The 27,880-nt window shown below is 41.6% G+C and overlaps 1 protein-coding gene across 5 annotated transcripts in view; it reads right to left on the bottom strand.

Annotated features, from left to right (window-relative positions):
• The window catches only part of LOC146505567 (ankyrin-3-like), a 95,090-nt gene that overhangs the window by 12,113 nt on the left and 55,097 nt on the right, over positions 1 to 27,880 (bottom strand). For 2 of the 5 annotated variants that reach the window (XM_085183005.1, XM_085183002.1), the window contains exons 24-39: positions 24,151 to 24,274; positions 20,473 to 20,575; positions 18,990 to 19,099; positions 17,001 to 17,225; positions 16,732 to 16,886; positions 16,062 to 16,273; positions 15,655 to 15,862; positions 14,358 to 14,454; positions 13,112 to 13,340; positions 12,874 to 12,999; positions 12,445 to 12,567; positions 11,876 to 11,902; positions 10,031 to 10,112; positions 1,509 to 8,759; positions 621 to 695; positions 129 to 260 (exon numbers count right to left, since the gene is read on the bottom strand). In XM_085183005.1, coding sequence (XP_085039131.1) covers positions 129 to 260; positions 621 to 695; positions 1,509 to 8,759; positions 10,031 to 10,112; positions 11,876 to 11,902; positions 12,445 to 12,567; positions 12,874 to 12,999; positions 13,112 to 13,340; positions 14,358 to 14,454; positions 15,655 to 15,862; positions 16,062 to 16,273; positions 16,732 to 16,886; positions 17,001 to 17,225; positions 18,990 to 19,099; positions 20,473 to 20,575; positions 24,151 to 24,274 — 9,279 coding nt within the window. Of the gene's footprint in view, positions 1 to 128; positions 261 to 620; positions 696 to 1,508; positions 8,760 to 10,030; positions 10,113 to 11,875; positions 11,903 to 12,444; positions 12,568 to 12,873; positions 13,000 to 13,111; positions 13,341 to 14,357; positions 14,455 to 15,654; positions 15,863 to 16,061; positions 16,274 to 16,731; positions 16,887 to 17,000; positions 17,226 to 18,098; positions 18,132 to 18,989; positions 19,100 to 19,637; positions 19,689 to 20,472; positions 20,576 to 22,852; positions 22,865 to 24,150; positions 24,275 to 27,880 lie in introns of all 5 variants that reach the window. The other 3 variants (XM_085183003.1, XM_085183004.1, XM_085183001.1) reach the window with 2 other exon arrangements.

The following is a 27,880-nucleotide window of genomic DNA, read 5'->3' as shown; positions in this document are numbered from 1 at the left end:
GTGAATTGAATTGAAAAATTGAAATGAACTTTCAGGAGTAAATCAACAGCAGAATGACTGAAAAAGAATGGAAACAAAAACAAGAGTAACTAAAAAGAAAGATGTATAGACATAAAAAATAATCTTACTTGTGGCGTTTTTCCCTTCCCGACTGACCCATTTCTTAAGAAGCATGAAGCTCTGTGCTGTCAGAGAGTTCGGGTTCTCTAGTCTAATGTGATTGATCTCATCCACTGTGAAGTTCATCTCCCGAGCCAGCTCTGTTCAGACACAAAAACCAAGTCTAACATGAATACTCTTGAGTCACTGAACTTCAGTGTTTTTCTTTTGCACTATCCATAAACAAATTGTCCATCATTTTATGTACAGTGGAAACATAAATACAAACACAAAATAAAAATGATAAAAAAAATCCTGTTGTTTTTTAAAAAAAAAAGTTTTTAGCATTAACTAAAAATTATTTAAAATTCCTCTCCTTTTTAAGGCTTTTAAACTTGGTATCTTAACGTTACATTATAACAGTGTATAGTATCAGAGGCTCTGGGTGACAGTCAGCCTGAAGGTGGCAGTAAATAACAAGGCTCGGGGGCTTGAGAAATAAGTAAAGCAGTGGTTATAACCTGTCCAACTGAGTCCCAAGTGATCTGCAACTATAGCCATGCGCAAGTCCGTTCGCTCACAAGGACTTTGGGGACCTGGCAAGATAGAAGACATTGATTCATTAATACCAATAACATTTTTCTACACTTATACGCTAATATAAAAGAAAAATACATGTGTATAATTTTCCTTTCCTGGCCACTTATTAGTCATGATTATCAGCATTAGTTACAGCTGTGATACAAATGTTTTGATTACTATGGCTACCATATTACTGGAATCATTTCCACAAGATGGCAAGGAAAGGATATTTCATACTAGAGACGCTATGGGGAACATAAATGTGTCTATATAGTAAGTGGTTCTCTGTGACAAAACAAAGCATAACATGACTCTCAACAACAGACTTCTAAAAATCTACAGTGGAAAGGTCTATGTTAGAATCTAAAATGTTAACATGCGAAGACGCTTTTGTGTGTTTTTTGCCAACACTAGTTAGTTTAAATGACAGCTGCATGAAATAGTCTGTAAAAACAAACTACCACAATAACTGAGTAACAACCCTGCACAGACAGACAGACAGAGACAGACCAGGATTTGTAAAACAAGTGACTGGTTGTGCCAGTGACCAGTCACTACTACTGGCATGCTGACTCTAACTATGGAAGGTAAACAGGGTCAAAAGAGGAGAACAGAAGAAAGAGAATATTGCGACACGGACAATACAGTACACAGTACATCAATGAAAAAGAAATTTAAATGACAGCTACTATTCTGAAGGGAATATGTAAACACGCCACAGGCATTCCAGTCAATCCATTAAACAATCACAACGATGTCATGCAACTACAAGTGAAATATAGAAATATATAGATGTATTTTAAACATAGTGTGAAAATTTTACAAACTAGGCTTGATCTCCGCGATGGGAGGCGTTCGAGACCCTGTGAGTCCCTGACTGCCCTCCTTCCCACCAGTCCGCCTACTCCTCCTGCTCCTCTCACTGCCGGAGGCCCTGTCCGTCGTCGCCACCTTTGCCCTTACGGACGCGGCCCCGGCCTCAGCCCTCGAACCTCTACCAGACCTGGATGAGCGGGAGGGCTGGGAGGGCTGGGAAGGCTGGGAGGCGTCCGACAGAGAGGTGCTCCGGGAGGTGCTGTCTTCCTCCGACTGCTCTGTCTGCGTCTTTTTCTCCTCGTCTGACAGGCGGTCCACCAACTTTAGCGTCTCCCCGCTAATGTCTTTAAAGTATTCGATGGTGCGCTTACAAAGCTCACTAGGGTTTTCCTGTCTGTCTGGTCTACATACTCCCTCAATTGCGACACTGCTGATCTGATGCCTGTCCTTCAGTGGAAGCCTTGAGGGCAACTGTATGGCTGCTCTCTCTTTGGCCAGTGCCCTCATTGGCTGTGAGGTAACACGAACTGAAACAACTGAGCTAGCTGTAGTAGCAGGGCTGCTCTTTTTAACATCCTTTATTGGTATCCTAGACCTGGGCTCTACTTTGGCTATGGCTGGCTCGCCTCTTTTTTTAACCTCAACTTTCACTGCTTGTTTCGGCTTCTGTTTACCTATGGCTGTTCCCTGCGTGTGAAATGACCACCCTGATGCTTTAACTGGAAGTCTTGACTTGGGCTGCTTCACTTCATTTTCTTTAACTGTTTCATTTTTCTCCTCCTGCACCTGACTACTGCTGTGCACTTCCACTCTTTCTTCTAATTCCCTACAGCAAAGCGTTTCTATCCTACTAGCTTTTTGGAGGGTGGGTTCAGAAGAGGACTGCAAATTAAACACCACACTGCCACACTGTATGTAGTTGGCCTGTACACTGGAGGACTCAAGGTTATTATTGTTGTTGCAGTTTTCAGAGGGGTAATCTCTTCTTTCTAATCTGGGCGAAGTGTGGCTGCTAGACTTGCTGTCTGCAGACTGCCCCTCTATACTAATGTATTCTGGCACCAGCTGGCCCTCGGATATCTCAGCTTTACAATCAGTGAGATCCCCTGAGTCTTTTTTCACAGTTATAGAGGCAGCTATGCCCATCTTAATAGGAGTACGTAATTTCGAATCAACCTTAGAGGCTGTGATTGTGCAAGACGAGGCAGTTTCAGCTATGGCTTCACAGATGGGGGCATCAGTACCAGCATAGCCAGTGTCACTGCGAGGCTGTGCAGGACTGCATTTTGCTGTAGTTGCTGCTGGTGTTGTTGGTGTAGTGCTGCTGTCTGTGGTAGTATCTATAACCTTCACCTTTCCATCTACAGTGGCCCTCTCCCCTGTTTTTGATTGAGAGGAAAGTACCCCCAGGATCTTGCCCCCTCGCCCCTTTTCCCCTGTTTTAGGGTCAGAGGAATGCTCACCAATCTGGAAAAACTGAAGCCTCTCTTCAACAAAGTCCCGCTTGCTCATGTCAATAGCACCACTGCGGGTCATCTCAAACATCTTCCCTTCGTGGAAAGGGAAAGGGTTAGGCTCACTAGTCGGTGTGCTCTCATCAGTTGGTGTTCGAGCAGGGGTTGTGTCAGGAGTTGTAGCCTGTGAGTCCTCCACTGATAAGCCGTAGGGTTTTGGGTCATCATCTTTTGATTTGGACTCAAAAACCCCTTCATTATCAACCCCTTTTGTGGACCAGGGGTCAAAGTCCAGACCTTTGGTGGCCACTGTTTTAAAGGGTGAATTCAGCTCCTCTTCAAGTTGATAGCCAAAGTAGTTTTCTCCAAAGCCCTGTCTATCTGGATGTCTTCCTTCAAGGGTGTAATCTTTTTCATCCCCACTACTTTGCAGAGAAGATGCACTGATTTTAGTCTTTCCATCTCCCCCTTCCTCACATTTCTCTTCCTCTATCACTTCAAGCTTGGACTGGCTAAATGCACCCGCTGTTTTTCCATCATTAGACAGACTAGATGTTTTTGGATCTTCACTCAGTCCATCATCCTCATCCTGAAGGTCATACCCATCTAAAGAGTCAATTTCAGTTGCATCTGTATCATGAGAGAACTCAGCAGTGGTCGCTATTGAGCAGTCAGTGATTGACTGATCATTGCCATTTTGCTCAAAATCAGCCTCCTCTCCCTTTACTACACCATTAATCCCAGAGTCCTTATTTCCATTTTTCTCAGATTTTTTGGGTTTTGGACGTTTCTCTCCTTCTTCCTTCATTTTAAATGTATACTTTTTGAGTGGGATGGGATGAAAGACGGACTCATCATCACTAGAGTCACTGTTATCAGCGCCAGGGGGAATAGGGGATGGAGGCTGGACCCTGATGACTGGTTCAGCTAAGAGGTGTCTATCATGTTCCTCTTGCAGGTTAACCTCCATCATTTCTGTCTCTGAGGAAGAAGCACATGAACCCCTTTTCTCTGGATTGGACGGTTCTGCTTCTATAGGAGGAGGTGGTGGAAACTCTATATAAGCCACTCTTTTGTCCTTTGACCTTTGTCTCTCTCCATCCTGCTTTTTATTCTCTGGGGAAGCTGGCTTAGGTTTTTCCTTTGAGGGCTCTTTGTAGACGAAGGTCTTTCCTTCTTCCTCCTCAGACTCCTCTGGGATAGGACTTGGCATGCCAGGCATGAAGCCTATCACAGAGTCTGGCGTTCTGGAGGTCAGGCTCATTTCCTCTGAGCTGGGGGTCTCAGGGGTAACAGGACTTTTCCCAGAGCTTTCCATGAAAGTCACTTGTTCTAGAGTGTCATCTTCTGGACTTCCTTGAGGCGATGGCAACTGCTTTTGTTTGACAGAGTAAAATGCACCCCTGGTTTCATGCACTGTCCTACTCTCATGGCTTACTATCTTTTTGTATGTTCCCAGCTGACCCGAAGCTGTCTCTTTCTCATACTGCTTTCCTACTTGGATGCTGACATAAACAGGCAAGGGCTTAATATCTTTAAAACCCTCAGTTACAACTACAGGAGTTACTTGATCCAAATATTCTACTTGGTCACTATCAACACCATTACACACTACATTTGACTGGCTACCCTCTGATGAATCTGTGGATTTTCCTAATGATGATCCACGGGTAGACTTGTTGGATTCAGAGCTACTGTGTACCCGATTTCGAGCTGAACTATGAGACCCTGCCCTCTCAAATGGTTCAATAGGGGTATCAGATTTTAAAGGGGGAGATTTCTGATTTTCTGAGAAATTAGATGGCTTTCTTACAGGAATTTGTGATTCCGAGTTTTTTTTTAGACTATCGTTGCTGGTTGGACTTTCTCGGACAACAAATTCTGTGTAGATTATTTTTTTTGTTTTTTCTTGTCTTTGGGAATCACTATTATTGCTGCCTTTCATAGAATCATGGATTAATGAATTAGATAGTTTGGGAGATTGAGGTTTATAGTTTCCATACCCCTGGTTCTCCCATGTTCTGAATAACTTGCTCTCTTCTTGATCTTTTCCACAAGTCTCATGCTTGGGTGAGAACTTATTTGTTTCAGACTCTTGACAACTCCTCTGATTTCCCACACCATCTCCTGTTTTTGGGACACCTGAACCAGCAAATACCTGGTAAACAGGAAGCTTACTTTCCTGGAGCTTTCTGATAGGGGGATTTGAATTTTGGACACCCTGAGGATTCCGATCTTGCCTTTGAGCCTCTTGCTCAAACTTTAGCCTCACTGCACTGACTTTGGAGGAAGACATCTGAAAAGGTTTAGGGTTTTCACCTGTAGTTACCTGTGATTTACCATCACCTTGTCTTCTTGAGTCAGAATCACAATACTGTAACAATACTCTCCTTTCTGGACTGCTTGGTAAACTGGCACATTTCCTGTCACTGGAGGTGAACCTGTCTCGAAGCCTTTCCCTGCTCCACTCTTCCCCACTACTCCCACTCCTATAAGCTGATCTTTCTGGACTGCTGTGTGTAGAGCTGGGCCCTGACCGTGATTCTCTAAAGTCTGGTCTACGAGATTTCTTCTCTGGAGATGACAACTCATCATTGAGCTGTTCTGTTTTATCACGGAAGAACTGAGACACCTCACTTAGTTTTTCCTCTGCCTCTTTTACAGTTCTGTCTACCCTGTCCTCATATATAAGCTGTTCTCTCTCTTTATTCTGTGTGTCATCTGACACACGCATCCAAACAGACTGCTTGGGGCTACCAGGCTCAGATGAATATTGCAAAAGTGTCAGTTTGTCAAAGTTGTCATCAACATTGGCCATTCGTCCAGATTTATCAAAGACGTTTCTTGTTGACCTAAAGACATACTCTGTCCTTGGCCCAACTGATCTACCCTCACTGTGACTGCTTCTATCTGGTGAGCAGAAGCGAGACCTATCTCTCAAATATTCTTCTGTGTCAGAATGAGATTGGTCAAATTTCTCAGAGAGTAGCATTTTCTCTGCAAAATTGTAAGACTCCCCTCTAAGCTCTGATGACTCATCCTCATTGTACTCAACAGACTGTTGGCTAAGTAGCTTTAGAGTTTTGTAAGAGTCATCTGACATGAGCTGGGCTGAATTAGGGCGACTGTCTTCTTCCTGGGACATGGGTGTGTTCACTCTTGGGGAGTCAAGGTACACTGGGAGAGACTCCTCGGTCTCTTCCTCATCTTGTCTATTCCCTGGATAGTAGTACATTTCCTTCTCTGCATGGTTTTTTGTCTCTCTGATGATGACTTCTGTTGGTTCTGTTTTATTGCCCTTTTCAATATGAACCTCAATTATTCTTTCAACTTTAGGCTTGGAGTTGAGATCCTCGAGGACTCTCTGAGATGTTTCCTCATTGTTTGACTTGTGTTCAAACAGTCCAGCCAGCTCTCTAGAAGGGTCTTTGCCTGACTGAAATGCCTTCATTATGTCATGCACAGACATCGTCTCCTCACACCTCTCAGATGCTGATTCTTTGCCAGGTGGTTTGTGGTACACCATTCTGGTGGTGGTAGTGATGTGAGTTTCCTCCTTTACCCTCATCCCTTTCCCCATGGGATCTTCATCAGGGCTGACTTTAATTGAATAGCATTTATTCTGGTCTGCAGTTGACGTAGTTTGATTTTGATGCCCTTTAGCATCTGAATCAATATATCTCACTGGGTGAGCATCCTCCATTGCAGGTTGTTTGTTGTCCTCTGGAGACTCATAACTCCTGATGACATGGACAACCTCAGTTCTAGTCTCAGTGATCACTGGTGGAACTGGGATATCCTGAAAAAGGGCTTTGGGGCCCATGCCTTCGGCACTTTGAGGGGCAGAGGGTGTTCTTTCACTTCTGGTCTCAAAGCCACTGTCTGAGAGAGGGCTTTTATCTTGTTCATGTGAGATATCATCAGGGGATTCTAGCACAGTATCTGCTCCAAAAAGTGTATCAGCTATTTTACTGATCTCCTTGTCAGAAGAAGAAGACCTCATGTTTGTTGGAGGCATTTTGAGCTTGTGCTCCTGAACTGCTATGGTGGGTTTTAAAACACGTTTCTGCTTCTCTTTCCCATCTTCTTCTCTTTTGCCCTCATTTGCTTTATGCTTTGTATCATACATTTTGGTGAAAGAGCTGCTGCCCACATCAGTGGCCAGGTAGTCAACCACTTTGGACAGATTGAAATCTCGATCAGGAATTGTTTTTGATTTGGCTTGAGGGACCACTGTCTCATATCTTGGGGGATAGCTCCAGTTGCTTGGCGGTTGTTCAACTTGTACTTTCGAGAAATGTATGTCATCCAATGAATCCCTGGCCAGGGAAACCCTACCATCCTTCACACCATCTTTAGTGAGGATTTCACTGACTTTTACCAAGTCTTGCTTTACTTTCTCCACAATCCGATATGGCTCCTCATCTTCTATCTTAGCCTCCCTGGGAGAATCAGACTGAAATCCTTTATTTGCTATGGAATTTGGGTCTGTCTGCAAAATGGCTGACATTCGAATCAAGTCCTCCTTCATTTCAGCTACATCCTTCAGAATCTCTTGGCTAGATGACAGTGGTGATGTGGTATTTGACTTGAGGCCAGCAGAAAAGGGAGCTTTGATAGGGGAAAGCGTTTTGGCAAAGGAAGACTGCAACTGAGCATTTACCTCAACTGGCATAGTCTTCCTTGGGGACAGAAGAGCAGCAGCTGACTTTGACACCTCAGGTAACTTTTTAAACTGGTGTTCTGGCAGCACATTAATAACAGAGTACACTGGAACAGTCATTGTACTAGACGTTACAGCAGTGGTAACATTAGTGGGGGATCTTAGTGAGGGATACAGGGAATTAGAAGCTGATGATCTAATGGACTGATATGAGGAAGACGCAGAAGAAGACATGGACTTCAGGGTGCCATAGCCTGCAGAGCAAGAATTGAATGTTTTTTCAACTTCATCAAATGCTGCATTGACACTTGTGGTTGCAGCATTGGTGGTTGCTTGTATCCTCTCTTGCAGACTGCTGGAGAGAAGAGATGTTGGGGATGAAGAACGGTACTGTGTGGGCGAGACACTTCCATTAATCAAAGCTGCAGCACTTGGGGAGGAGTTGGATTTCAGTGGTGATGAAAGGGACGAAAACAGGTTTCTTGCAGGGCTTGTGACATCAGAGGCAAAGGAACGCACAGAAGAGAGACCAGGTACAGTTTTTATAGGTGATGAGGATGATGCAGTGCCACTAGATCCTCCCATAACAGTCTTATATGGTAGGGATGAACTGAACATACTCAGAGAAGATTTGGGAGAGCTTGGTGGGGTCATGCCCATAGATGATCTTTCAAGAAGAGTGCTCCCTCTTTCAGGGACAGTTAAAGGGGAGGTTCTAGCAGACAATGCTGCCAATCCTTTCATAGACAGAGGATCTGGGGCACTTTTGCCCGGTGAAGAAAGGGGACTGGGGCTGACCTGGATGGGGTACTGAGCTTGCTGGACTACCGTTTTTATAGGAGAGGAGATGGTTCTGTAAGATCGGATGGGAGAGGCTATGTCACTAACTGACTTTACAGAAGAGGCAGGTGATCCAGGGATGTTTGTCTTGATGGGGGAGGCAGAGTTGATGGACCAGACAGACTTTAATGGAGAGGCAGAGGGCGTGTTGGATGACGAACTGGAGAGGGAGCCAAACCCAGACTTGGCTTGGCCAGGGACGGCGACAGGAACAGGCGACCACGCCTGATAAGGTCTCGTTGAAAAGACAGGTTTGTGAGGGTAGCTAGAAGGCTGTGTTCTCGGCGAGCTTCGATCAGTTGTTTCTTCAACAGTAATTTAAACCAAAAGCAATAAGGAAGTAAAAATAAAATCCAACATAAAATAATTTGAAATAAAACATAAAAACCAGAAAGAGAAATTTGAGTCAGTCAGAAAGGGCATTACTCTCAAAGACATAATTTTACACTTGAAATGTAAAAGGCCCATATTACAATGATGATGAACAATGAGAATAAATACACTCAAAACAGAATGGATCTTGGAAAAAATAAACAAAACAAACAAAAAACAAAAACAAAAATGCTTGATATGATAGACGTGACAAAAAGGTCATGATAACCAAAAATATGCAATTCCATTGACTTTTGATATGCTTAATCTATTTGCTCCTAACAACAGTGCCTTTTACTGTGTATGTTTGATTAAAAAGTATTTCTCTTTTCATTTAGTACATTTTCAATGCCAGGTGACCCCACAAGTGTATATTATTAATAAAAAAAATATCACCTTAATATTTTGGTCACAACTTAAAATAAAATATGAGGTTGCACTTTACAAAAAAATGTGACCTGCAATGAAAGATTTATTTAAATGGTCACAATTTTATCTCTAGCTAAGTATATTATTAAACAATCCTAACCCTTTTCACAAAATTGTCAGAAAGACAAGTTTAGACATATTACAATAAAGCAAAGATAGTAGATCGAAAAGAAAGAGCTCCGGCCCTAAAACATAATATCTGTGAGAAAAGGTATTCCAAGATTTCATTAAAGGCAAAAAAAAATTGTTTTTAAATCAAATCTTGTGCTCTAAAAGAGTCACTGTGGGGGGAAGAAAGTTCATGTAAAGTGCAACCTATTTCATGTTAATATACACAGCCGCACGCAATCATAAAGCCAATAAAAGAGTGAAATGGCTGCTGAAAGAATGAGAACAATTCAAAATAATATTTTTATTCAACATGAATTAAAACATTTCTGTTCAAATGATACACGAACAGACATTGACACCAGTGACAATAACATAACAGTCAAAACAGGGAGACATTTTGTCAACATGGGGTGGGTAAGCAAAGCATGACACACAGGAAACCATGCAAATGTTTGCAGAATGAAAGATGATAAAAGATTATGTGTTGGGTGGTAGGAATAAATGCTCGATGGACATGTTTTGTCAGGGTTCTATATTATATGTAAATGAGAGGTAGAAATATGTAAACTATATCATGGGACCTTTCAGACACTAAAACTGATTAAAATAACATAAATATCTGAAACCAATTAAAATTTCACGTAGGTAAAAATGGGAAACTCACTCGCTGCTGGGTCGGTCAAATAGCTGTAGCGCTTACGCAAAGCTAAGGAGGCAAAGGTATGACGTCGCTCTGGCTTTTCAGTCTGAAACAAACAAAAAAGAACAAAAGATGCTTCAACATAAAAATGAAGGAAAATGTGCTTGAAACTAACAGAAATAAGTCTAAATATTTTTGTTAACTTGTTAATTTAGAAGTTATAGTGCAAGGAAATAAACCTGCTTTTTTAGTCTACCAGTGCATGCTGTTAGTACTTGCACAGGGAGGCACTACAGTTATGTGTCTTCAAAAAACTGTAAACGATATATGATTTGCATGTAATCCCTGCACTAGTAATTGGTGCAACTTACAGTTAAGTATGGTATATTGAATAAATTTCTTCTCATCTTCACATCATGGTAAATCTTAAAACGTCAATAATAATAACTGTGTCAGTGTTGGTATCAATAGGTTCTCCAAATGTTCATATTTAACAAATATGCATTTCATGATTTAAAATCTAATCTGATGCCAATTTTTAGTGTAAAAGCAATTACTAGTGTGAAATGTAGCCTTTGTAAAGAGTTGGGTAACTCACAAAAGTGAGTGCAGTGTGTTTATTCTTTGCAGACAAACAGCCTAAGTTTTTGAAACTATGACTACAGTTTTTTGAAAATCCTAATGAACTTGTTTGCCGAACCTTAACTATTCCAATATCACACTGTTGTTGAAATAAACGTTTATTGTTGGAATCCTCTTCCATAAATGTTTTGCCATGCAATGGAGAGAGTTAGTACTATTGTTACAGAAAAGCCAAGGAAAAGGACAAAAAATACGAGAAACCCCAATACAAAAAAACAACGACTAAGGCTACGTCCACACGTACCCGCATATTTTTGAAAACTGAGATTTTTCTATGCGTTTGCACCTTTCGTCCACATGTAAACGGCGTTTTCGGTCACTGAAAATGGAGATTTTTAAAAACGCCTGCCAGAGTGGATATTTTTGAAAACTCAGTTTTTGCATTTACGTGTGGATGAGGAAAACGGAGAAAACGCAGCGTCAAAGGTGTGCGCCTTTTTTGACGTCACACTGTGCGCCACGTTATTGTTTTGGTGAAATGAATTTCTACAATGGGGGAGACTGTTACTGTTAATTTTACTCTCTGCAGTGTTTAAATGCTTACACATACACACACAGTTATTGTCCCTCCTCACATACGACTCGCTTCTGCTTCTATGCCCCAGCTTTGTTTACCATCTCCCACCGAGGCTTCTAGACTTCTGATTGGCCAACATTTCTACATGGTTAGGAATATATCGCCATCTGTTGCTTTGGCATGTTCCTAGCAGCGTTTTCAATAATTTTTTCGTTTACGTGTGGACGGGATTATTTTATAAAACGAAAACGGAAAACCTCAGTTTTCAAAAATGTCCGTGTACGTGTGGACGTAGCCTAAGTGGACAAATAATAAAAGTTAGGGTTACATGTCTGGCTGACAAAATATACCAAAGTCTCTATATGTTTATAGTAATGACGAAGTCCTGTTTAACATGTATGGAAAATAAGATAGTGATGAAAAACAAGCCGAGATGTTAAACAGCAACTGGCTCCACTGGACTTGGGATGGAGACAACGATAAATAAATCCTTGCAGATTAAAACAATTGCCATTTCCACTCATGCACTGCAGGGTCAGGATTGACACGGCTGTGTAAAAACGTGCGCTCAGAAGCATCTTCCACATTTAGGTACAGAACTGAGGTAAGGTATTTGCAAAACGCATATTTACAACGTTCTCTGCAGTAAAGCCAACAGAAAGGACGACAAAGAAGAAGCGGCTTCGTGTGATGATGAAGAATTTGTTTACCTCATCATCAGGATCAGACTCCATATCCTGTGGTATTCCAAGATGCATTGCAGGAGAGGAGAGAGATGACACAATGGAGAGCAGGGAAGTTATAGTGAGCGGGAGGTGAAAATAAAACTCAGGGGATGAAAATGGAGCAGCAAAAACAACAAAAAGCATCAGAAATCTATGGAATTAATAAATACACACAGCAAAATAAACAAAAGCAAAAGCAAAGGAAATACAGTTTCTTGTGATCAATCAACACCACAACAAACAAACAAACAAAGTATTGTTTTGTTGTTTTTTTTGGCAAAATTCTTATGTACCCACAGGGAGCCAGGCACTAAAGCAAAGCATGATGTGCATGTGTGGCTGCAATGTGTACGTTGTGGGGTCTTATGACTGGCACAGGCTTTAACATTAATAAAAGACACAAGGAGCAGGCAGTCACTTCTAGACCAGGTAAGCTTCAAAGATTTCTCCTGGTCTCGGGAGGACAGTGTTTGTTGTTCTTCAACTGGTTCATTTACATGTAGATGATATGACGTGGCCTAAAAGAATCAACAGTTTAATCATGGAAATCGTACCTTCTTGTGGGTTGGCAGTGTGATATTCAAATTGCATATGGCAGTCTGTGGAAGGCCTTTTGTGGTTTTTGGCTCTCTCAGGAAGGAGAGGCGCCCACATGGTTCTTGGCCCATGTCTCTGATCTGCAGAAGACAGTGAACACTTGTTCAACAAAACCTAATGTCAATAAAAAAAATGCATTTCTTCTTAATTCCAGGAGTAATTATCATTGCACCTCAACCTATTGCAGTGTTTTTATATACAAGTAAAGATATAACAGGGAAAAGTATAATCCACTTATAAGAATGTACATGTACATAAGCATGTATAGAACATGAGATAATTAATGCAGACTGAAGGAAAGGAGAGTTGTTTCTGAAATGCACCTGTATAAAGGAGGCTACAGTAAATGCTAACAGAGAGTGTGACAGGAAGAACACATCCTATACCTTTACGTTGAAAGGAAGTCTGTTTTCCTTGAAGGAGAAGAAGTTAAATACCAGCTGCTGCCCGCTTTTGGCAAGAGGGGAAAGATTGCCATAACAATCCACGTAGATCGGTTTGCCCTCAAGAACCTACAGAAATCCATTATCCAAAAATATAGAATCACAGCACATTGTTTTATTTTATCTGTCAGTGCAGTTTTTATTAGACTCTCTTACTGCAGAACATTTGTTTGCATCCCACCTCAATATCTTTGCTGCGGGCCACCTCCTCAAAGTTCTCCTGCTGCTCGAGGGTCTTGTCCACTTTGTCGTCCGTCATGCAGAAGCAGCGCAGCCGAGCCTCAACAACATCATTCATCTTGGCGAACACCACAAATTTGGCCAGGTACGGCACGCAGATCAGCTCCCGGTATAACTGAGACGCTAGACTCACCGTCTCAGGAATCTGGTGACAGTCTGCGAGCCAAAACCTGAGGGGGAAAGATCCGAGGCAACACAAAAAATAAATAAATAAAGCAATCTTTATGTATGAATCTTCTCACAGGTGTATAACAGTCATTCTAAATAATAATCTAAGTGATCAAACAAACTTGGCTATTTCTCTGCAGGATGCAGAAAGACTCATGACATTTGTGCAGTAATCTAATTATAGAGTACCAAAGGGTGCTCTGTTAGTATCAGGCTACACACTCACCACATGATTTAAATCAAGTTAGGATGGAAAATCATGACTTTGCGTAATGTAACTGAAAGGTTCACTTGCTGAGGTCAGTTTAACAGCATACCTCAACAATCTGTGGTTTACTGACTTTGCACCGCACAGTTAAATGTGTAACTGAGTGTAACTCTATCAGAGGGGAACTCGGGATTCTGTCAACTAACTGGTTGAATTTTTGAGCTTTGATCTCGTGGTATATTTGGGCATTCACTGCCAACTTCTGCAAATACACTCTCAATATTTTGAAGCTCACAATAATGTTTTCTGGAAGAGAGTTAAACTCTCTTGGGTTACTTGTTGGGACTTTCACTGAGGTGAGACTAGACCTGCAACTAACTGCTTTTATTATCAACGTCTCCAGAAAATATAAAATATACACTGATATTTGATATTGATAAATATACACTGAACCAACCAAACTTTAACCTACTACCTTTATTATTTATACATCTAGTCATTATTATTTATTATTAATAAAGAAAGTTACACCTGTTTCTAGGACTCAATGTACTATATTCTCCCTCGACAAATGTAACAGTTTCACTCCATAATTAGTCCAATTAATCAAAATTTAGTAATTTTCTTAATACTTTGCCATCCAAAATAATCTGATCATTCAAGTCAGAGGTATAACATGGGCGCCATTTGTTTGTCTGTCTGTTTGTCAACAAGATGATTTCATGACGATTGACTGTATACATCGGTATATTTATATATGCAGTGGTCCAGTTCTGATTTGCCGTGTGTATAACATACGAGTGTGTCTCACCTGGCCGAAACATTTGTGGTGAAGGAAACGCAGTCAGTTACAAAGGACAGTGGTGTGGTTCCCGTGATGTCCTCCCACTGCGCAGGGGAGGTTCCTCCTGCATTAAAAACAGGGACAGAAATTTAGCTCACTGCCTTTCCAGCATGGGTAGCTTTTAGCTTACGTAATCGCTGTTCTTTTATCTTCTTAGCTCTGCATTTTTTACTATCAAAGTAGAACTAATAAGACTATTCAACACATAATGATTTGTACAGTGCTGTGCAAAAGTCTTAAGCTACTCCTTATGTTTATTATTTCCTTTTGTATATATTCCTCGAAAAATGGAAAATAGGTGTACTGACATGTGAAAACATAAATGGAAACAAAGTAGATAAGGCAAAAACAGAGTTTTCACAATTCTAATAAGCTTGAAAGTCAGTATTTGTTATGACCACATTTATTCTTCTTTAATTAGCTTTCAGGAAAAGTTCTCCAGGATCCTTGAAGGACATTCAAAGTTCTTCGTTGGATGCTGGCTGCTCTTTGTTCCAATAATCACACACTGCTTCAACAATGTTGTGGTCCTGGCTCTGGGGAGACCCATCCATGACTGAGAGGTGACTGTGTGTTTGTCTAATCAGGTGCATGATTTTACTGCATTGGTGATGTGTTTGAGATCAATCTCATGCTCCCAAAAAGATGGTATCGCATAGTGAATCTTTCTGCATTCATAATTCCATCAATTTTGACAGGATTCCCAACACCACTGGCTGAAATACAGCCCCAATCCATGACAAAGCCTCCACTAGGTTTTACAAATAGCCATAAACACTCAATGTTGAATCTCTCTCCTCATTTTGTCTGTACATATTGAGTGCTGTGAGTGAGTGCTTGACATTTTTTAGGCCTGCCAAGTGCCTTTTCTCTACTTAAATGATTCATATTTAGGGCAGTGTTAAGTGGCTTAACAAACACAACACATCCTCAGAAAATGCCAAGGTAAACGGACTGGACTGAAAACTAATTAAAATACAGCCAATTTCCAAAGAAAAACTTCAAAATTGAGAATTGTTGCTCAAGACACTCAAAAAAAAAGTCTGTTTTTTGGAAGCAAAACAGAATTGATGATGGGTGGCTCAAGACTTTTGCACAGTGCTATATAATAGTAAAAACATTTTAGAACAAAAATAAGTAATGTAATGACTGTCAAGATATCTTTTAAGGATACTTGGAAATAAATGTTAATTCTGCAAAAGCTGTTTGCATAGAGGTACCACAAGAGTATTGTCATGCTCTACTAATCCACAGGTCGGCTTGCCTGTGATGCTGCAGAGGAGACGCAGGCAGGGTGCCGATTCGCCTCGATGGCCGATGGGATGGCCTTCTGCCGATCTAGGTGGGACAGGGATCGTCATAGTGATCGGCTTGTGGAATTTTCTTCTCCTCGGCTCTACAGTGACAATGGGGCTGAAGGTGGCTCTGTTGCCAAGGACTGCCCTCACCATGTCATCTGGCACAGGCTGGGCCTAAACAGAAGGCCAGGAAGATGTACAGAAAAAATATTTGGCCGTTAAATTCTGATCACTGCCAAGTCAGGCAATTTTTAAATATTCTAACAAATTAAGGGATCTAAGCAGTTAAAAGGAATGGTAAGGTAAAGAAACAAATCAGTGCACCGTCATCATACAGACCAAACTTAAGTGGGCATTAGGAGTCCTACTGTACCTGCAGGCCAACACGGATCTTCTTGGTGAGAGCTCCTGGGGGGAATGAGGCCTGGACCATGGGAACAGTACTGCTAGAAAGTACCCCTCCATCAGGACCCATATGATTAGATTCCTGCTTAATCCGCGACACCACAGCAAAATACTGTGGAAAATCTCCAGTGACGATGCGGCAAATACGCTTCTTCTCCAACTCGGCAGGACTATCCATCTCTGCGAGATGAGAAGAAGAATTTCACACACACACACATACATATATATTTATATATGTGTTTGTGTACTTATGCACTCATAAACAGATATTTGCAACAGATATGCAGTATATATGTTTGTGTAATTTCCATTTGTAGTTTGAGTTGATCAATGGTATTTCTGCAGGCTTTGTCAGCTTGCAGGTAATCAGCCCATAAAAAAGCATAAATAGGACTGGGCTGAAATGCACCAAATCGTCTAATGATCATTAGATTTTTATGAGCTCTTTCAATTAATCTCCATTGGAAAACAAAGACAGGAACACAGAAAGTTTTATGCCGTAGTAATCAGATGATAGCTGTTCACTGTACATCAAACTCAATGCATCCAAAAGCCCATGCAGAACACGCAAACTCCACGCAAAAAAGCCCAACGATTGTTAATAAAATGTGGACCACACCAAATAACCTTCCTGTTACCTTCATCCATTCCAGAAAGCAGCTCTGTGAGGTCTTCTGGTCTGGTGTCAGACTGGTGCTCCTTCCACGTGTCACCATTATCACTCCTCAACACGATCAACTCCCTCTCTTTCCCCCGCATTGAACCAAAATGAGGGATCTCCACAATCACAGGACTTTGAGGAAACAAAGCATAAGAATCTTTGTTAAATTGGTGCACATCTAAGAAAGAAAGAAGAAAAAACCTTTGATTTGCCTCCTAGCCTACTACAAAAAACCCCAAAACCTACCCAAGGAACTGAGCCCCAGCAGGTCCGACCTCCACCAGTCGGCTGACCAGCCCCTCACCCTCTACCATGGGTGGAGGATAGGCCAGTTTGTGTCTTTTAGCCAGGCGACAAGTAATACGTGTGGGTGCCGTGCATTTCCTGGGAGGGATGATGATGCGCATGCCATTGTGGCGGCTGCCCCTCATGGAACCACCACGGGCATCCACCATGAAACTGACCAAGAACCTGCCAGATGAAGAAGAACATTTCAGAGTAGGAAACAAAACAACGACAAAAGAGAAAGATAGACTAAAGCTACGGACACAAGTGGGGAGGACGATTCCCATGCTGTGATCACCGTACACCAAAATAAAGTGAAGGAAAAGACAGAAAGTAACAAAAACAGAGAAAGAGGAAGAGACAGGACGATAGAGAGGAGAAAAACTATGCTTTGAGTTCTGAAACTTGGCTGTTCTCACCTTCACCTGCCTCAGTTTAGGGAATTAAACACTGTGTGAAACTAAACTGAATGCTAATGAAGTTGTAGAAAGTTTAGTTTCCAGGACTGAGGCTGTAAGTGAGCATGTGCCAAAGATTCAGCCCCTGTAAAGCAGCATTAAGTGGTCAAATATTAAACACCAGCACTAATGTTTCAACTCTGGTCGATACGATCGGTATTCTTCAAATCAAGAGCACGTTGTGGCGTCCCACGAATACACCAAATTACACAAATAAGAAGACGGAGTAAGTTTTGGGTAGGCATACAAACCTGCCTATGCAGCTTTAATTTAAAGCCACACATTGAATTTTCTCCTCATAAGTGTTGCTTGCTAAGCATGTTGCAAACAGTAAAATCCCTGTATATTTTGGCAGAAGACTGAGTTGTTATTTTTTATGTGTAATGAGAGAGTAAGGAATAGCACAATAAAGGAGTCCCAAACATGTCGACTACAAACTTCTAAGATCTAAGCAGTGCAAATGAAACACCAGACCACACAGATGACAAAGGCACAGACGGGAGAGGGAAGAGACAGTGACGAGATGAGAGGGAGACAGAGGTGGAGGAGCGAGTGACATCACTGCGCCATCATGGGTGAGTGCAGCAAACTCAGTCATCACCTGGAGTCATACTGAGGGAGCGGGGAGGAGAAGCTGCAAAATAAACACATGGGAGACAATGCAGGAGGCAAACCCCCAGAACCTAGTTTTAGTAGCAGTTCCATAATCACTGGTGGGATCTCTAATGACTACTCGAGATGAAAGAAGACTAAAAAGGTGAAAAAACAAGGGATGCAGTAAAAATAAGGACAAAAAAATGAGGACAAAATGACAATGAACACAGTAATATTTAAATAAACAAGCACGCTTAGAAGGTAAAATAATGTGTCATAAATAGAAAGAAAGATCCAAAACTTAAAATGATAGATCCCACTATTTAAATTCTCAGTAACACCAAAGATATTTTCAGTTATGTGCAAGTTCTGTGCAAAGACAGCGCGCTCTATTCTGAGCAGATCTTAACACTTTATGATGTCGTATATTCATATAAGTATGTAAAAGACGCATCGGTTTATCTAAGTGAAACACATGAGCCACTGTACCATGAGCTCACAAAATATGCGGTTTGTTTCCATAATGATAAAAATAGAATGACGGCAGTGAACGTGGGGGTATTCATCGGCCATGTCTCTGGTTTGTATGACGCGAGAGTTTTAGAGGGTGAAGTGTGTCTTGTTGCTTTAATGTAATGTGTACAGTAGCAGCACTGCAGAAATCCCACAGCCCTGCACCTTGTCTGCATCAGTGCTGCAGAGTTTGCTGAATATTGACTCTTTGGGGGAGAGCAAAAGACAGTAAAACATTTGCGTGCAGTAAGCATATAAAATGTGTGATTTCTGCAAATAGTTATATGAATGCACATGCAGTATGTGTGTCGTTTCACATGTACTATAAGTGTATGCATGCTGGGAAACATCTTCCCAGGCTGGATGAGAGTGCAGCTGTTCTTACCCAGAGTGAATTGGACTAGACACAGTGTTGTGGCTGTGATCCATGGTGTCAGGAGTCCAGCTGTAGCGTCTCATACACTCCGAACTGTAATCTCTGGTCACAGCAAGGTGCTGATTGAGGAAGATCCAAAGACACGGTAAAGAGCACAGAAAGTAAAGAATGGGTTAAGAAGAAAAAGGATGACAAAGAAAACTGACAGCAGATTTGCAAAACTGACTAATGGATCCAGACAAAAGGAACAAGGTGCAAGATGACAAAAAGTGAACAAATTATCACTCACTGCAATGATAGATATGGGCTGATTACATTTACACCTTCTATTTCACCAATGTTTTCCATCACTGTCCATGGTCTTACAACAGCCAGGACAAAAAGGCACTTGAGGCGCATAAATAAAAGATGATACTATATAATTATGATGACTGAGAAACTTGAAACTAAAGATCAGCTTTAATAAAAGAAGAAGGATGTGAACACTGAATCTTGGAACTCTCGTACAGTGAAAGGAGCATGGGAATGACTTATGGCAAAGACCCAAAACAAACAAATATACAGAAAAGCAAAACTTGAGAGAAATGGAAGGTGAACCACTGCGAATGAAAAATAACAAAACCGACGAATGAGTCAGACATCCAACGACATTTATACCTTATTGAGTGGGTCAACCAAGTAGGAAATGTCTTTACAGACACTCTGAAGCTTAGGGAAGAAGAAAAACAGTTCAGCAGTCGCATTATAGGTACTAGATGGCCCACACAAATTAATTTATGGTGCCGTGCTTCACTGCAGGATTTGTGCTCCACTGAGGAAAACGATTTTAACCCCTTGAATACCTTAATTTTGATTCTAGCATCTACATTCAATAGGTGACTGTAACTGAAACTTCACTCATCAAAAGGCAGACAATTCAAAGCAAACATAATCTCATATACATAATATTTACAAGTTAATACAGCACCAATTTACCAGGAAGCTCTCTGACATAAGACAGAGTAAAGTAGTGTTGTTAAATAGTCAAATGATTTCCAAAACATCTGCTTTTATAATTCAAGACAACTACAAAATATCGTTATGTTTTGTTTGGGATCTTGGGTGATGCTGAAAGAAATATTAACAATAATTTCAGGAAAAGAGTTACAGGTTCTTTTATTGCTACAGACCAACATAAACAACGTAATGACAGATGAGCGCTGCAGAGCACTGCAGTTTTCCCTTGGGAAGCTGGAGGTGGGGGGCTCAAGGCTCTTGGGTTTGAATAAAGCTTTCATCAAGGTGCTATATGCTCACTCTCAGCACTTTGGCAAAAGCAGGCATGGCATTAACACTTCTTCTGTTATGACCTTTGTGCAAGATGAACGAAGCTACTCGGATTCTGCCTTTAATCTATCCAATTTGACAACAATTACAACAAAAACCAAAGAAGAAAATGTGGATAGAAGGTGAAAGAAGGCTGGGAAATAGTGTCGAAAGAAATGAAACTTACCGTGTCTTTTGTAGGAGCCAGAATCTCTTCAATCATCATACTGTCTCGTGCAAAGGAGCTCCGGTTGAGCGTGTTGGACCTATCCGAACTGAAGGAGCGGAGGCTACATGTTACCATGCAACCCAGTGCCGCGGGCAACAACAAGTGACGGGCAGGGGGACACGGTATAAAACAAAAAGCAAGGAATCCATTACTACATGTAACCTCCAGGGGTTTCACTTACTGGACAGAGAGTCCAAAAGTAATATGGGGAAAATAGAGAAGCAGAAGAGTCTGCATTTGAACAGGGATAAGATATTGCAGCACGTTATTCAGAGATGGAAATGAGAGTGAGGTCAGTTTTTTGCATTAAGAGATAGAGGGAAAGAGGAAGAGGAGAAGTAGGTGGCCTGAAAGGAAAAAAGACAGCTCTGTCTATACATCTGTCATGAACACTAGTGTAACTACGTCTGCCTGAATGATGACGTATGACAGAATAGCAGACTGTACTTATATGCACCTGGTTGGCAGATAAGAGCTTAAAGTGTTCAATTCTGTGCAGACGTCATCAATGACAAGAAAAGGAACAAGATTCACTCAAAGATATTTCAACTGTTAAATCCGACTCAAGCTCAAAGGCTCACCTTCCTTTATTCTAAGATTAGCTGACCTAGACCTGTTTCAAAGGAGCAGAATACAAGAAGGGAAGCAGGTCTTTTCTATCTATCTTGCTGCAGTCTGCTTTATGGCTGTGTGTGGTGATGTGTGCCTATTTTTGCTGCCTCTTCGGCTCAGTGCAGTGCTGCAGATTCATTTTGGGCTTCTTTCTTGTGCTCCTTTTACAGCGATTTGATCATTGCAGAAGATGTGAAATATTCATTTGATGTGCGGTGACTAAACGCTTACCTAAAATATATATTTTTGTCTGTGTGCGAAGAAGCACTTAAATATCATACGTGAAAGGTGCGTTGTTGTTGTTGTTGTTGTTGTTGTTCGTGTAGGATACGCAGCTTCAGCTGTGAACAAAGCTGAAAACTCTGCCTTCGTTTCTCAGAGGGCATACTGTATGTGTGTATTAATGCGCTGTGCGTGAGTGCAAAAGGGGGAGAGTGGGTGAGTGAGGGGGAGAAAATGCAGAGCTCAGCGTGTTTGAGTGGGCACGCTATTCAGCACAGAGAGAAGCCCTTTATTCAGCAGAGCCTGCCTACCCCGGCATCGAAGTTACCAAGCAACTCTGTACGGGCTGAATGGACTCGCTGGCAAGGCAGCGCCGCACTATCCCCCCCTCTACTCTGTTCTCACCCCGACCATGTTTGTTTTTTACAGCTTCCTCCTCTTTCTCATTCTGCCTACCCTACTCCCCCCAAAAACATCAGCGCTTCTTCTTTTCTTTCTGTGTTTTCATTCTTGCTCATTCCCTTTTATGTCCTCCCTGTAGTCAGCTTTTCATTTCTGCGTGTCATCCTTCTCCATAATGATCTCCTTCTCTCTGCTTTCTCATTTCCTGAGTCACGATGCTTTAACAATACTGTGAAGTTTATCAGTTCATCCACTCAACTAAAGACTTTTTCAACTTTGCCTCTATCCCTCTGCTTTCCTCTAATCAATCAGCCCCTGCTCTAACACCTCCTTTCCTCTTTCCACTCCATTCATTTTTATGGGTGGTCACTCATAAAATCTACTTCAAATTTTCAATCTAGCATGTCAAAGTATGAACCAGTTAAGCACTGGGTCGAAGGGATTTTTGTGGACTCAGAGAGGCAACTGTAGGCAACTGAGTCATAGTATATCCATGTGAGTGCTGCTGTGTTCGAATGCAAAGTTTCCATCTCTGCAAACCAGAATTGAACAGCAGGAATCATGCCGAATACTTGTGGGACACCTCCAATTATGTCAACAAATTATTAATCCAATGACGTGTCCGATCCCTGGAAGTTACACTCAGAGACACTCCAAAAAAAATATAAGGTGCCACATAAGAAGAAGCCACATCAAAACATGAGTAGATTACTCCACACAACTCAAAACTGAAAGACGGCTCCGCAAAACAGCTGCTTATATTTTCTTATGTCCAGCAAAACTGTCTCTTTTGCACACCTACATCAAAACAATAGACACAGATTTCACGAACAGGTATGAGTTAAAAAGTGGAGGGATGATGATGATGATGATCTAAAAATACAACACGTAACAGCAAATGGGTCAAATACGCTACCACGAACAGAGAAACAGCAACACTGGATGACGTCAATGTCCAATGAATGACTGGTGGTTTGAGTTAGAGGTCTTATGAGTGTTGGATTGGGGTTAAAAAGTAGTTCACAGGGTCACAGGGAAGAGACACCATTCACAGATCTTTTACCTACTACTACTGGTACCACAACTACTACTCTTTTCTTACCTGATTCTAGGGCTAGAATGAGAGACAGGATGCAAGAAAACAAGAAAAAAAGAACAAAATAGCAGAGTGAAAAGCAAAGCATTTTGAAGACGTTCAAGCGTGATGTGACATTGATGCTGTGCTTTTGGTGGCACGCTACGGCAAGGTTGAGCGAATTTTTCCCGTTTTACATGAGAAGGTGTTTGCGTGTATCCAGCCCACTCAAAAAGCAGACCATGCAATGTCAATGTCATAAATGAAAAGGTAAGGGAAAGAAAAGAACTTGCTCAGCATCACACATTCACTGATCAATACATTATTTTATACATTTCCGCACTCCTGCAAAAACAGTCAGCTTAACAAAGTGTATATGCAATGTATGTATATGTATATGCAGATTTTAGTATATGTATCTGTAGTTTGCAAAGGAAGAAAGTTCTATGGAAACTATGGAAGGACTTGATCATTTGTAAGGAGAAGTCAGTGTAATAATAATGTAATAAAACTCTGAAATAGAAAGGTGAGCACAGCTTTTAAGCTTGTATGTGCTCCTCGCCGTTTGTACAAAATAGTTCTTTCAAACTAACATTTTGCGTAATTCAACGTATTATCTCTCTGTCGAAACTTTTTCCAGGATCAGCCCATCAAAACAAAGTCGCTCACGTGGAATCCCTCCAGTGTTTCCCTTGTTTGCCCTGCCCTGCTGATGTTAGCAGCTTCCTGTCACAGTCAGCGTGTCGTTGTTTTTATCAATCCAGCCATCACAGTGCCATCTGCCATCTGTCAGTGCGGTTACAATACACACTGTGGGGCTGCACAACACACCACCGGAGTGTTTTCATTGGCGCCTGCCATTTTTCCACGACATCCTTTGTCCACTATGTGAAAGTGTAGCTACACCGACACGCAGCTGTTCGCCCAGAGCATCAAAGGTATCAAAGCTTGCTAGCTCTTTGTACATTTTTTTTTTTTTTGCCCGGGTTTCAAACAGGGTCACACAAAACGCTGAATCATTTACTCAGGTTGAATCATTAGATGGCAACTTCCCAGCTCCGCTTTCTGGTGACTTCCATTATGCCGTGTTATTGTGTGTGAGCCTATATGTGTTTATGTTGCATATGTATGCATGTGTGTGTGCTCGGTGGAGGGGGCTGTGCATTATACTAACTATTCAAGAGCAACAAGAACAATATATGTCATATCAACTATGGCATTATAAATCTGTGGATTTAGGGTGCAAATATCGCAAAGATGATGTCACACTGTGAAGTACATCAATAGTTTTAATGTGCATATATATAAAAATGGCAGGTGCCTACCTGGCTGAGCGGGCTCCTATGCTGAAACCCATGTACCCCTCATGAGGGAGAGAGTCATCCCCCAACTCTTTGAGGTCCTGAGGCCGCAGGTATTTGTCTGTATCCCCAGTCATTGCATCCTCACCTAGTGAAGGGACGAAATCAGAAAACCCTCCTGTTAACTTCAAAAGCTAATCAGGGCAAGAGAGACGATGCGGCACCCAGCAAAGAAAAACAAGCCGACACCAGCCTCTCTTTTATTTGATTAGACTACTTAGAGAGGGCCTTGGCTAATTATCAGCATCCATCTGCCGTTAAATCAACCCAGACTATCTCACTGCAACTTTTCTTTCTTTCAGTCTATTCTTTTCATTTGTGGCACACCAACAACATGAAGCTGGAGCACTCAGCAGCGCCTATGCTGGACTTTAGAGGTGAGACTAGTATTAAAAGAGAAAGAGGCAGCAGCAAAGACACTTTGCGGTATATCTAGAGCTCTCCTGTAAAATCAAACGCAGCTCGTTTCAGAAGAGTCAAAGCAGAAGGTTTTATAGCTACCAAAGCCTCAGCACAATAAGCAAAGAATAAGGAAAAAGTGCAGAACCGCACCGCACCTCGATCGGCGGACCGGTGGACGATGACACGCCGGTCAATGAAGCCGCCGGGGCGGCTACAGTGTTTCCCCTTCTCCCTCATGTCCGGCTCTGTCCTGCCTGCAACACTCTGCTCCTTCACCGCAGCCCCTCCCCCTACCTTCAATACTGCCGCACTCCGATCACACACCACCACCAGTGTCAAGCAAGAAGACAAGGGATGGCAGCGTTTCCGGTGTCAGATTTCAAAATAAAACCAGTGGTGGAAGGGTTATAAATGAAATTATCTTTAGTCAAAACTAAAGACAAAGAAAAAAATTAAACCTGTTTACTCCCTATGTTTACACTTCATAAATTACAATTACAATGTTCATCAGCTACTCTTACAAAGAATACTGCGAACATGTTCTCTCAGGTGAAGCAAGGAAATTGATAAAAGATGCAAGATTTTCGAAGACATATCGCAATATTTTATTTATACTAAAGAAATATTTTTAACTAATAAATAATCTCTGTGTATTTAGTATAATTTTGAAGTCTTGTGCACCTTAATTTTAAAACACTGGGACAGAGAAATATCCATTATAATATCGCTTCCGGTCTGTTTCCAAAGCTCAATAAAAATTAAAGCGAAATATGCATATCTTATGATGTGGATATAGCCTATGAAGTATTATTGAACGCATAACAATATCTTTTATTGTTGTGGCAGAGCGGATAATCCAACTTCCTGCGTTTCACAGATATTTCTGTCTGACTTCACAGACCTGGAAAGGGATCGACTGCTCGCTGTTAGAATAAAGTGTGGCAGTCCCATTCAAGCTCAGTTATTCCACCACTTACACCCCGACACTGACACACACACAAACACCTTCCTGTTCTAGCCTATATTTTAAAGCATATTCTGAATCCCCCCGCCCAAAAACAAGCAAAAAAACAAAGCCTGCCGTTTCGGTCCCTATAAGAAGAAGAAAAATCAAAAACTGTTCACAAATATAAAAAAAATGTTGATTATAGTTCACACAATAAAAACTACGTAAAATCAGTAAAAACGGAAAAAATAATAACCACATGTTACAGTGACAATTTCACATTGGCGCTCAGCAACTCTCACTTTCTTACTTTCTGTCTCTCGATCAATCCTCTGTGGCTTAGTAATTGCACCGGCTATTGAAACTTCTTTTAAACCCCCCCGAGCGACTTACCTTTGTCCAGCGCAGCCATATCGATTACAGCTCTGTTCGTGTTTCGGCGGTAATTTCTGTTTCTCTAAAACGCCACAAAACGCCCACGGTGTAAAAACTGCAGAAAGTTTAAGACTATCAAGAAGTCCATTCAATGCTCTGGTGCTGGTGGAAAAGGCCGCCCTCTCGTCACCTCAAACACTTAACTCCACTCCAACAAACTTGCGTGTTTCTTGCCAGTGCGCACATCCCTGCTGCTTTCGTTGCGGAAATAATGTAGATTAGAACCTCTCCAAGTTTTGCGTCTCCTTGTTGCACATAAAGGACACGAGGAAACATAGAAACAGCCTAAGTCTAAGCCACTTGACATCGGTGGCCACACCGGGGTTAAATCTCTTGCAGGCGGCTCAAAAAAAAGCTCATCTCATTGGATTTAAAGCGAGAGAGAGACAGTGCGTCTCTGGCTCAGCAGCATCCACAACAAACTCCAGTTGAAGAGTGTCAACAGGGGCCGCGGTGGAAGTGTTTACCGCTCTGTGGAGAGCACAGTCAGCTGACAGGTCGTTTGAGCAAATGCCTGGGAACGTCAGCATTTGAAAACTTTCACTGAGGTTTTATTCTTCCTCTGTGATGGAAATCCAAGAGGGAGTTTGGCTGTGTGTCAAAGTGGGAGTGGGGCTACAATAATGACTAAATAACCACATAATTTTGCAATTTTTAATCTCTTGAGCAACATTTCTCTGTCTAGCTCTTCTGTCCCTGTGTTGCACACAGTGACTACAACTTGCACAAGAGTAAGAGAATGCAAGCAAAGCAGCAACGGTTAACTGCAGTAATGAAACTACTTCAGGCCAATGCCATAGGAATTATAGAAATCTATACTAAACGCTAACAGAAAAAATTAAAGATTTAAGTTATTCTCTATAGATTAGTGGCTGTAGTCATGTATAGAAGTCATAAGGCAGGTCACAATAACACACAAGAAAACACACACACACAACAGCAACCACGGGGAGCTGTTAGAGTCACTCCAACCCGCAGCTTAATAGGATTGGCTTCCCTCATGTAGGATTAAAACAAGTTGAAGAAACTCTTCACTTACTCCTGCTACTTCTTTAACACACACTCACATAGAGCAAAACAACAGCATCCTATAGAAAATGAAGGAGTGCAGACCTGAATACAACTGCTGTCTGACGCCAGTCTGGTGGTGCTATTGGGCAAAGTGATTATCAAGGCCACAGAAGTACAACGCTGGTGAAATACACGCATGGTATAAACCGTTTATGTGGGGGACATTAAGTCATGGGCACTATATTTCCTATGTGAGGATCTTCAGAACAAACCCATCTCCTAAAACCTGATATGTGTGTATACTTGTTGAGTCTAGCTGTATCGCCTCACACAGAAACTCCACACCCCTTGACCAACATCCCCCGAGCAACAGCCCGTGAACGAGCTCATCAATTTTGCAAGAATCTTGGCTGTGTAGTTCCAAAACAAAGGACAGAGGACTGAGTGGACGGTCCTCTGTACCATAAACTTGGCAGAACATTGGCCTGCAGTCCTGAAGCAGCTACTCTGCTGCAAACTATGAAACTTGAATTTTACATACATTGAAAAATGATTTGACACGATGTATGCCGGCCTCTTCATATTCCAACTCTGCATTTTGATGTGTGTCACATTGATTTTGCTTTCATTTTTTTCACAGCTACACAATTTTGTGTCAAATAAAATGGCTACAGCTGGACTTTATTGTTTGTCTGCATGATTAAAGACTAAGGAAAGATAATAAATACAATAAAACAGTATATATGCACAACCCATGGAGCCTTAACAACATAATAACTAAAGAATAACCACAGCATTTAGTTTGAGTGGACAGTGTGTATTCTAGTCAGTGATTAAGTTCCTTTGAAAACGTTCCCATTACCATGAACAGCAAAGCAGAACAGCAGTACAGCAAAGGCG

Source organism: Neolamprologus multifasciatus, chromosome 13 (genome assembly GCF_963576455.1).
Source record: "Neolamprologus multifasciatus chromosome 13, fNeoMul1.2, whole genome shotgun sequence".
NCBI classification, from domain to species: Eukaryota; Metazoa; Chordata; class Actinopteri; order Cichliformes; family Cichlidae; genus Neolamprologus; species Neolamprologus multifasciatus.
The sequence above is the reverse complement of the archived record's forward strand: the minus strand, read 5'-3'. Positions and strand labels throughout refer to the sequence as shown.